General features: G+C 43.1%; 1 protein-coding gene across 1 annotated transcript in view; it reads right to left on the bottom strand.

The window, feature by feature from the left end:
* The window catches only part of LOC126188296 (sodium-coupled monocarboxylate transporter 1-like), a 134,354-nt gene that overhangs the window by 17,465 nt on the left and 104,853 nt on the right, over window positions 1–12,036 (bottom strand). The window contains exon 11 of the mRNA XM_049929882.1: window positions 7,088–7,174. Coding sequence (XP_049785839.1) covers window positions 7,088–7,174 — 87 coding nt within the window. The remainder of the gene's footprint in view (window positions 1–7,087; window positions 7,175–12,036) is intronic.

Below are 12,036 nucleotides of genomic sequence, written 5' to 3'. Positions count from 1 at the left end.
TTTGTCCTAGGCCACTGACTTGCCTAAGTGGCTACGTCTTGCTGCATCTGAATAGCCAGGTCGTTCTCCGTGGGTGTGCTAGTAATATCTCTGGGCTATGACTATGTTCTAGGCCGTTACAGTATATATACACCACAATCCACCACACAGTGCATACTGTAGGGTATTTTGTCCGAGTCATCAAAGGGAACGAGAGAGAAACGACTGTCGATATGCCTCCTACAAGTCCGTAAGTTCCCTCGTCTTGTTTTCACGGTCGTTCTGTAACGTGTACAATGCTGACAGTAGAATCGTTCTGCAGTTAGCCGCAAACGCCACTTCTCTAAACCTTCTCAACAGTGTTTCGCGATAAGAATGGAGTTTCACTGTAGTAATTCCCATTTCAGTTCACAAAGCATTTCTGTAATAGTCGTGTGCTGACTGAACCTAATAACTATATTTTCAACCAGTATACGTCCGAACTGTTTCGATGTCCTGCTTTAGCCTCACCTGCTGGTGTCCTTAAACACTCGAACAGAGCTCAAGAAAGGGACACACAATTTTTGTGCAGGTGGTTTCTTTCATACATACACTACACTCACTTACAATTCTTCCACTAAACTGTAGTCGACCATTCGCCTTTCTTACTACTGACCTTGCGTGCTCGCTCCATTTCATGTCACTTTCCAATGTTACGTCTAGATATTTAATCGAAGCAATTGTGTCGAACAACACACCACTAATACAAAATTCGAACATTACGTTACATTAATTTACCTTGAATACATTTAGAGTACGCTGCCAGCATCACAGCAGATTGAGACTGTACGCCATCCTGTATTACAGCCACTTAACGACGACAGCTTTCTGTAGATTGCAGCATCAATACCAAACAGTCGGGGATTGCTGCTCACGCTATCCATCAGATTATAGAGATCGCGTGTAGTCCTATCGTAGTTCCCTACGACATTCCTGACGGGCCGGCCAGTGTGGCCGTGCGGTTCTAGGCGCTTCAGTCTGGAACCACGTGACCGCTACGGTCGCAGGTTCGTATCCTGCCTCGGGCATGGATGTGTGTGATGTCCTTAGGTTAGTTAGGTTTAAGTGGTTCTAAGTTCTAGGGGACTGATGACCACAGATGTTAAGTCCCATAGTGCTCAGAGCCATTCCTGACAGTTGACTTGTCTTTGGTGTCCAGAACAACGCACTGAGTTCAATTACTTAAGAAATCTTCGAGTCTGGAAACCTATTTCATATGTAGAGGTCTGCTGCTGTAAGGCACTGTTTCAAACGCTTTCCGGAATTCTAGGGAAATGAAATCTGCCTATTTCCCTTCATCAGTGGCTCGCAGTAACATTCTTGATAGCCTTGATGGTTCTGTGCTACTAACCGCGACCGGCTCCTGAGGCACTATCGTCGAAGAACGGTATGGAAGATATCGTATAATAAATAACGTTTGTGCTGAGTAATCAGTCTTACCTCTGTGCTCAGAGCGGTACTGGTGAACCTACAGCGTAGCTCCTTTTTTTTTAAAAAAAAAAAAAAAAACTCTGCAGCCAGAACCGGACACCAGTTAACAATCAATATGCACTCGATCTATGGTGATAGTCCACGGTACATCTCTTGTACCTCACATTCAAATATAGTGTCGTGGAACGAGAACATCTGGAAGTGAGAAACTAGTTCCAGTTTGTAATGTCCACTACTCGTCCATGGTGTATCATGTTCCTGCCTGTGTCTCAAGCCGCGAACGAAATGGAACGACATACAGCTTCTTTCTCTGGCGAATAGAGTTGCCAAAATTCCATGGTTGGAACGTGTAGATACAGGCACATCACTTTTTAACAGTGTGACTATTTTTCCTCATAAGAGTGTGGATGTCAAGTTACAATCTGACCAGCAGGCTGTAGCTGCTTACAACGAGGCGAATATGCAACTCGTTATACCATATTCCGCTTTGGGTTCTAGATTTTGTGTGTAATTTAATATGTAATTGGTCAGTTTCAGCAGTTTGGTCCTACTTTACTCTTGACATAATCAAACTAGTTGTTTTAATTTCTGGTTACTGTTTTCTCTTATACAATACCATGTTCATACCAGGCACAGAATAAACGGGTCATAACATGCTAATATTTCAAAATACAAGTAAATAAGAAAGTGAGAATGCCGAAATAAGCCTTACACCGTGGAAGCGCAGGCGGCATTGAAGCAGTAATATTAGTTGGGCATAAATCACTTATGCAGACGAAATAACTCATCACGCATGGAATAAAAATCGTAGACATCTGGACATCTGAGGGCAGTATCAATCTCGTTAACATCATTCCGGGTGCCACGTTATCTTATAAAGCACTAAAATGACAAAATAATAAATAACACTTTCTAAGATGAAGCATCAGTATAACTAGAGGGATTTTAACAAGGAACTATCATATAGTAAGCCTTATTTGTGCATTTTCATTCTTCATTAGTTTTATCTATAGTACCATATAAAGGCAAGTCGTTGTTTAAAGTTCTTACTAAAAGTCTCGAAAAGTTCACGGTCGGTTACCTCTAATGAGCAGTCGGAGGGACGTAGATTACAAATTTTTAATCAATATGGTAGATAAATATGAAGGTACTATATAAAGAGGAAACGTTTTAGCAAAAGTCTCAAAAAGTTTTAATGATACTCTAATAAACATTCAGACCGACAGGGGTTACATATTTTGCTATACGGAGAAATGTATTTAGCAAGAACGAATAATGGTTCTTGACAGGTTTGCCTCAAATTTTTCCACAGTGATCTAATAAATGTTTATATCGACATAAGCTATGTGTATTTAAAAATGTATGGTATATGAATATATATGTATACTGTATAAGAGAAAACTTTGCTAGCAAAAATCTCAAAGTACTTGGCCAGTTTCCTTCAAATTTTTACGCGATACTCTAATAAATATTCAGAGGACCTAGATTGCATTTTTTATAAGTAATAATGCACAGATTTTCTGTTCTGCGAGTAAGAAAATGCTGTGCTGTTAGAACGTGTGGTTTTGTTTTCACTCTCGCAGACAATGTACGATAGCTGGGCGTTTAAACAATTAGAGAGATCATTTGTAATGTTCATATTCTGATTTACAAGAGTATGCTGGTTTGATTTTTACCTCGCAGTCGATATCACCACAGATCAGAAGAGCATATATACTATCTCTAAATATTTATTCGAAACAATTTTTGCGTGTAACAATACATCAAAGAGCAAAGAGACTGGTACACGTGTCTAATATCGTGTAAGGCGCCCGCGAGCACGCTGGAGTGCCGCATCACGGCGTGCACGGCGTGTCATGGACTCGGCTAACGTCTGAAGTAGTGGTGTGTGTGTGTGTGTGTATGGGGGGGGGGGGGGGGGGGACTGACACCATAAATGCTGCAGGGCTGTCCGTAAATCCGTAAGAGTACGAGAGGGCGGAGATCTCTTCTGAACAGCACGTTGCAAGGCATCCCAGATATGCTCAATAATATTAATATCTGGAGAGTTTGGTGGCCAGCGGAAGTGTTTAAACCCAGAAGAGTGTTCCTGGAGCCACTGCGTAGCAATTCTGGACCTGTGGGGTGTTGCATAGTCGAATTGCCCAAGTCCGTCGGAATGCACAATGGAGACTAGTGATCAGACAGGTTGCTTAGGTATGTGTCACGTGACAGAGTCTTATCTAGACGTAACAGAGGTCCCGTATCACAGCAACTGCACACGTCCCACACCATTACAGAGCCTCCACCAGAGCAGTCCCCTGCTGACATGCAAGGTCCATGGATTCATGAGGTTGTCTCTAAACCAATACCGTCCATCCGCTCGATACAATTTGAAACGAGGCTCGTCCGACAAGGCAACGTGTTTCCATTCATCAACATGCAGTGTCGGTGTCGACGGGCTCAGGCGAGGCGTAAAGCTTTGTGTCGTGCAGTCATCAAGGGTACACGAGCGGGTCTCCGGCTTCGAAAGCCCATATCGATGATGTTTCGTTGAATGCTTCGCACGCTGACACTTGTTAATGGCCCAGCATTGAAATCTGCAGCAATTTGCGAAAAGGTTGCACTTCTGCCACTTTGAACGATGCTCTTCAGTCGTCGTTGGTTACAGCGACGTCGGAGATCTGATGTATTACCGGATTCCTGATATTCACGGTACACTCGTGACATGGTCGTACGGGAAAATCCCCACCTCATCACTAACTCGGAGATGCTGTGTACCGTCGCTCGTGCGCCGACTACAACAGCACGTTCAAACTCACTTATCTTGATAACCTGCCATTGTAGCAGTAGCAACCGACCTAACTGAGCTAGACACTTGTCTTACATAGGCGTTGCCGACCGTAGCGCCGTATTCCACCTGCTTATATGTTTCTTCATTTGAATACTCATACCTATACCAGTTTTTTGGCCCTTCAGTGTGTATTCTTAACTGGATAAAAACAACTATATGCTGATTTGTTTTGTACCTCGCAGCCAGTTTTAACATAGAACAGTAGATTTGTGTTTATAGTTAAATGGCTTATGATTCGGACAGTTCTAGGGAATCAAGATCGTTCGAAACTGTATTTCTACCCTTTTTCATATTAAGACCTAGCAAAAAACTGTCAGTGAAGCTACTAACCTGCCAGCGGCAGGAGAGGCCCCTCACACCACCAACACCAATGATACCAACCAATTTATCCATTCACTTTAAGTGACTTCAATTCCCATTCAGAGTTTCGTTGGCAATGGAAATAAATGTGCTCAAGGTCAGAGAAAGGGGGGAAGAGGAGATTTAGAGAGACAGAGGAGAAGGTAGATGGGGAGAAGCGGTAGGTGGACAGAGAGGGAGGGGAGAAGGTGATAGAGACAGGGGGAGGAAGAGATGGACAGGGGGGAGGGGGGCGGGAAGCACGACATTAGGACGAATATCCAACACCCATAAGTATTTCGCAGCTGCGAAAAATTGCCAGGTTCCACTAGTATATAGTATATTCCTCGGCAGTTTATCTGAAGATACTACAACCGAAAACGGTAATGAGAATTTAAACAAAAGAGCTACTTGGATTGTGTGATTGTGCGTGCGTCATGATCAGTCGCTGAACTTACAGAGCCCAGTGTCTAAAATTACCAACGATCAGTGTTAACGATGTCTTTCGACGCGGAAGTCGCCGAAGTGGCGTCAATTAGAAGGACCTGAGCCAGGTGGCCGAATAACTCCAGACGGTGTTTCTCGGCCAAACTTTCTTCACGGCGAATAGTTGTTCACAGTATTAATGCACTATTTGCAACCATTCTACTAAGAAGCCTAACCCCGGACGCGATATGTTGAACTATTTACGTAGCATCCAACGTTACAAAACTCACATCATCAGTCAATATAACACGCCTGTGTCCACTAACTGAACCCAAAATTTCTCACTGTGTTACAGTCGGCGTCTCATTGATTTCATGACATGACTTGTGTGGGCGGCAATCGCGATGAAACTTGGCCCTATACAGCACTGTGCAGACACTGATGTAATTTCGTATTTCACGAGTATTATTTCAACATGTGATGACATGTTCTAATTTCGTAGAGTACAGGCTCCGACGGAGATTTGATTCCAGTTATAACTGTGCTCCTGATCAGGACTTTAATCTCTGCATTTTCTGGACAGTGCGCTACCAATTGCGTTCTCTAACAGTACCTCACAGACCGACTAAAAGGTTCAATTTACTGCCAGATCCTCTCCATGCGTTCCAAGCTCGTGGGATTAAGCAAGCGAAAGGTTTGTTTTCTGGACCGTAATATCAGAAGACAATAATTTCACGCTGGAAAGCAGTAGTCGCCGATCATTCCAGAGAATTTCTGTGAACGGGCTACTTCTTTCGGTCGATGGCAACTGTGAAGGTGTGCCATATTTTTCCAGATATGGTTTCCGAGCTTCTCACTGCACCATTACGTCGAAATTGACTCGATGTACAACCCTGATTTTAAAATGCATTTGTCGTAATGCTTTTACGTGAATGGCGCATCATCACAAATAGATCGAGCATCGAGCCCCACCACACACACGTATCAAATCAGTAACAGTTTGAAGAAAATCAGAGCATGAAATTCGTACTCACTTGTGGCAAGTTTGACCAGCAACATTCGCTGTGAAATTTGTAATAATTTTCCATTGGCTTCTCCGACCAACTGAAAATGTAAGACGACTGTGGATCTCAGAAACTTCCAGTAGCTCTATACCGTAAATCAGCAACGCTTTTCTCATCAGCCAACGGAAAAAATTACTAAAAATTTGAATGTATCTGAACGTAATCTGGCTTGCAGCAAAATAATAAGTAAAAAAATGTCATTTTGACCACCCTCTCTTCTTAGAGTATATTGTAGGCAGCATATATATGTTCGGAGATAAGTAAATACAGTTCGTCAGCAGTTTCGAGTTTTATTTTAGAAATTTTTCATTTTCGCTCCACCTACTCGCTTCCAAGAAACTAGAAAGTAACACAAGTTGCACCCGACCCCTCAGCTTAGGTGTTGAGTACATTCTTGCTTTATGTAACTTGATAACCCGTAATTGGTTTTGTGACATTTTCGGACTTGAAGTGTGTCTAGTTCATGAAACAAGCTTCCGGTTTTTTTTCTCTCTTTCATTTCCTAGTTTTACATGGGAAACAAACGTAGGTTAAGAACACATTTTGACAAACCAAGGGGAAGTCTGTTAGCCTCTGACTGAAAAATGTGAGCTACCAGTCTCAGCTACTCACTGATCGGCAGCCTCACTTCGTCACGACAATTATGTCTTTCCTGTCACCTGAAGTATTCATGAAAACGTTTGAAAATGACACGATAATGCCAGGAATACCTTTCGTATCTGGAAGTACTTATTTTTGTCTTCGGTTTTATTGCGTATCTTGCCTCATTCTGCGTATTGCGTAAGTGCTCTCTCTTTACAGGTGAAATGTTAACATACCAGTACGAAGAACAGAATCATGTCGTTCAAACGTTAATCAAACTGGGAGAATGACATTCTGTTGAGCATTAGTCGATGTTTTCTGTATTTGCTCTTCTCAATGTGAAAACTCTCTCAGAGCTGTGTAAATATTTGGAAGCGGAATGGGTATATCATACCTTGGTGTTTGCCGATGGTACAAGCATGCCAAACGAGAAGAGTCCCAGCAGTGCTCCATTGCTGACGCCGCTGACACTGTATCCCAGCTGTGAACACGAAAACAGCATTTATTGCAGATTGCAGATAGCAAACGACACATTCCGGTTGTTCTTTAAGAACATTGGTAACATAAAGATTTTTTGTATGGTTTTATTTATCAGTTCAAGTTGGTTTGTAGGATCTATGAGTATGGAGGCGTACCACCAGACTTTCACAAAAATTATCGTACATACAATCCAAAAGATAGCAAGGGCAGGTAAGTGCGAGAAATATTGCTCTTTCGGCTTAACAGCTCCTGCATCAAAGTAACTGATAATAATAGTGTACAGAAGAATAGAAAAGAAAATTGAAGCAAGGCTAGACGACGATGACTTTGGTTTTAAGTAAAGGTTAATGCAGCGGAAAGACAATTGCATCATTGCTCTTGATACCGGAAACAAGACTAGTGAAAACTTGTGACACGTTCGTGGGAGTCGTCGACTTAGAAAAAGCGCTAGAACGTGTAAAATGTTACATCGTGTCCAAAATTCCCAAGTAAATAGGTATGAGTTATAGAAAAAAAAAACAGATAATATACGAGATCAGCAAGAATGACGAGGAAAATAAGCTATGAAAGAAATAATAGGATTCAAGAGTGTGATTAAAATTCTAAGTGAGCGAGTATCAGTGAAAAGATACGCTGTTACATTGCTCTATTCAGTGAAAGTGGGGAATAACAGGAACTGCTGAATGGAATGAACAATCTAATAAACACGCTCTGTGGATTGAGAGAAAAACGATGAAAGATGAAAGCAAAGCGTATGAGCGCCAGTCCGGCTAGCTGCGTGGTCTAACGCGCTGCTTCCAGAGCAGGAAGGCGTGCCGGTCTCCAGCACGAAACCGCCCGGTGGATTAGTGTCGAGGTCCCGTGTGCCGGCCAGTCTGTACGTGCACTCCATAATTACTCTACCGCGCAAACATTTGGGGTTACACTCGTCTTGTATGAGACGTTCCCGAGGGAGGGGGGTTCCAATGGGGGTCGAACTGCACAATATTTCTGGGTTCAGTGTGGGGTGGCGATGGGATGGGTGGACTGCTGTGGCCAGTTATGCGGTTGTGAACCACTGAGGACTACGTCGGGGACGAAGCCTCTCCTTATTTTCTAGGTTCCCGGTTTAATACACAATACACACACAATGTGTATGAACAGCAATGAGATTAGTGGTAAGCTTAACATCAACATTCGAGACCAAGAGGCTGACAAAGTGAAGAAATTCATCTATCCTGGAAGCAAAACATCAGTACGAGACGAAGCAAGGAAAACATGAAGCAGACTATCACAGACAAAGAAAGCATTCCAACCCAAAAGAAGTACAAACGTCGACATTAATTTCAGTAAAAATTTCTGTCGATGCACGTTTGGAGCAAAAAGAACAGCACTGTAGGGAATGTGGAAAAACCAGAGAAAAGACTCGAAGCGTCTGAGATGTGCTGTAGAAAGGTGTTTAAAACTATGTAGTCTGGTATGAGAGATCAGAAAATTTTCCGTAAAATAAAAAAGGTTCAAATGGCTCTGAGCACTATGGGACAATATCTGAGGTTATCAGTCCCCTAGAACTTAGAACTATTTAAACCTAACTAACCTAAGGACATCACACACATCCATGCCCGAGGCAGTATTCGAACCTGCGACCGTAGCGGTCACGCGGTTCCAGACTGAAGCGCCTAGAACAACTTGGCCACAGCTGCCGTCTCTGGAAAATCGACATGGAATGTAACACATGGAAGACATTAACAATAAGAGGAAACAGTATGATGAAAGAAATGATAACACATCAAGGATTACCTTCCATGATACTAGAAGGAGATTGTGAAAACTTTAAAGGGAAGAGCAAGCTTGAAAATAAATGAAGACATTGACTGCAAGTGTTACTCTGAGATCAAGATTGAGGCACAGGAGTGGAATTCGTAACTGGCCACCCCACACCAGTCAGCAGACATCACATACCTTGTTCCTCTCCAAAAGCTCCAAATGTGGCAACAAGCTGACAGTCGCCAACTTACAGTCTGTTAGCTATGCCCCATGTCCTCATAGCTTCTAACATTAAGGAGAAATCCCCATACAACTTCATACACTGCCACGTATTTTGCGACCAGGAACTGTATGCTTAAGCTGTGTTCCACTTACGTGAGTGAGAACTGCTGAAAATTTCTACTTCTGTAGCAATCCGATCTCGTCGTCACTTATTCCATTATCTTTCGTGGGTGCAACAGGTTATTTCGGCTCCTAGCCGTTCAGCAATCTTACGAACAAGTCTGTGAATGAATTAAAACCACTTTATACTATTATACACTGTTTGTATTTGAGTCAAGTGGTTTTAATGCATTTAGCGACTGGCCTTGATGATGGTCGTATCGTTAGTAGCCGAATTATCTGAAAACTATAGATTGCTGTCTCACGTGCCTCTACTACAGAAGCAAACTAGTGTGAGGTATTGACTCAGGCATTTGCAGTCGATTGTGTTGCTAACGCGGACGTGGAAAATTCTCTCAACTGTCCGAAGTATGAATAGTACAATGTCTTACATGCTAATACACATCGATAAAATGGACCAAGAAAATAAAAAAGTATAAACTATGCTAAAAAAACACTTCAGCAGTAGTAATCACTGTAGCCAAACATCGGCCTCGAATAGAGGAAAAAAAATCTCTGACTCTGCAATTTTGAGACACAAGGTTTGCGAATGGTTAGCTTTGTTAATAAGGATACAACGGATGTTTATTTTGTAATGAAATTCATTCTCATATGAGATTTGAGACGTATTACAGTGCGTATTAATTGAGATTTGCCAATAAGATCCCTGCCTGTGTGATACATTCTTCGACCATGCTTCTCATTATATGATATGTGTTCGCAATTGCGAATAGGGACTATCAGCAGCTGTATAATGGAATGACGGCAATGAAAATTTGTGCCGGCCCGGTGCCCGAACCCGGGTTTCACCCTTATCGCGAGCGGTCGCCTTACCATTTGGCTACCCGTGCACGACTCACGGCCAGACCCAAGCTTCCATATGTCGTCAACCATGTGGCCACAATCTGTGCCCGTATATCCACTATGTACGAGGGTTATTCGGAAAACAAGGCCCAACCAGCCATGAAATGGAAACCACACTGACAATCCGATGATGCTTTGCATAGATGTGTTGGGTAGTGTCTCTAATATGCCCGTCGATCGGATCACGCCGCTCTTTTCAGCTCTGAGTGCACCGTGAGCACGTAAATATGCTTAGATCAGCAAAGTATCCCGTCAAGTATGAGGGCCTGGTGAGAGATTTCACCTGATACCATGCAGCCCACATAATGTAAGTGTCAAGCGTATCCTTCTTCACGACACTTCTCCGGCACTCTGCAGGGCCAGTGAAGATGCTCCTGTAGCGTTTTCGATTAAAAGTTTTTGATCATCCACAATGCTGCCCATTATAGGCTCCGTATGAGTTTCATCTCTGGTCACATGAACCGCTGGCTATTAGGACAATATTTTGGAACAACAACTAACTGAAGACCAGCGTAGAGAATTGGCGGAAGGCACAGGCGGCTGCCTTCTATGACGAGGGTGTTGGAAAGTTCGTAGAACGCTAAGGCAAATGTCTGAGTCGAGCGGCGACTACGTAGAGAAGTAGCTAGAAGGTGTACTTAGTTCTTGCAAATAAAACGTTTTTTATTTTCACAGTGGTTTCCATTTCGCGACCGATCGGACCTTACTTTCCGAACAGCCCTCGTATATTGCTGTACAGGGGAGACATTTTACTTGAAAGTCGATTGCCCGGTGCCACCGGATAAATACGATATTGCATTGTCTTCAGCCGGCCGGTGTGGCCGTGCGGTTCTAGGCGCTTCAGTCTGGAACCGCGTGACCGCTACGGTCGCAAGTTCGAATCCTGCCTCGGGCATGGATGTGTGTGATGTCCTTAGGTTAGTTAGGTTTAAGTAGTTCTAAGTTCTAGGGGACCGATCACCACAGATGTTAAGTCCCGTAGTGCTCAGAGCCATTTGAACCATTTCAACCATTGTCTTCGTTAATCCGAATAACGATGCAAAGTTCCTTCCAACATTCATGCATCTACATCTACATGTACATGGATACTCCGCATATCAGTTTTAAGTGCCTGGCAGAAGGTTCATCGAACCACGTTCACAATTCTCTATTATACCAACCCCGTACAGCGCGCGGAAAGAACGCACACCTATATCTTTGCGCACGAGCCGTAATTTTCCTTAATTTATCATGGTGGTCGTTTCTCCCTATGTAGGTCGGTCTCAACGAAGTATTTTCGCATTCGAAGTTGGTAATAAGAATTTCGTGAGAAGATTCCGTCTCAACGATAAACGCCTTTCTTTTAGTAATGTCCAGCCCAAATCCTGTATCATTTCAGTGACACTCTCTCCCATATGTCGCGATAATACAAAACGTGCTACCCTTCTTCGACTTTTTTCGATGTACTCCGTCAGTCATATCTGGTAACGATCTTCTACCGCGCATCAGTATTCTAAATGGCTTCAAATGGCTCTGAGGACTATGCGACTTAACTGCTGAGGTCATCAGTCGCCTAGAACTTAGAACTAATTAAACCTAACTAACATACGGACATCACACACATCCATGCCCGAGGCAGGATTCGAACCTGCGACCGTAGCGGTCGCTCGGTTCCAGACTGTAGCGCCTAGAACCGCACGGCCACTCCGGCCGGCAGTATTTTGAAACAGGGCGGACAAGCATAGTGTAGGCAGTTCCTTTAGTAGATCTGTTACATTTTCTAAGTGTCCTCCCAGTAAAACGCAGTCTTTGGTTAGCCTTCCCCCACAACATTTTCTATGTGTTCCATCTAGTTTAAGTTGTTCGTAAATTCCTAGGTATTTAATTGAATTT

The sequence above is a fragment of the Schistocerca cancellata genome, chromosome 5, assembly GCF_023864275.1.
Source record: "Schistocerca cancellata isolate TAMUIC-IGC-003103 chromosome 5, iqSchCanc2.1, whole genome shotgun sequence".
NCBI lineage: Eukaryota > Metazoa > Arthropoda > Insecta > Orthoptera > Acrididae > Schistocerca > Schistocerca cancellata.
Note: the sequence above shows the minus strand (reverse complement) of the source record. Positions and strands in the feature narration are given on the sequence as shown.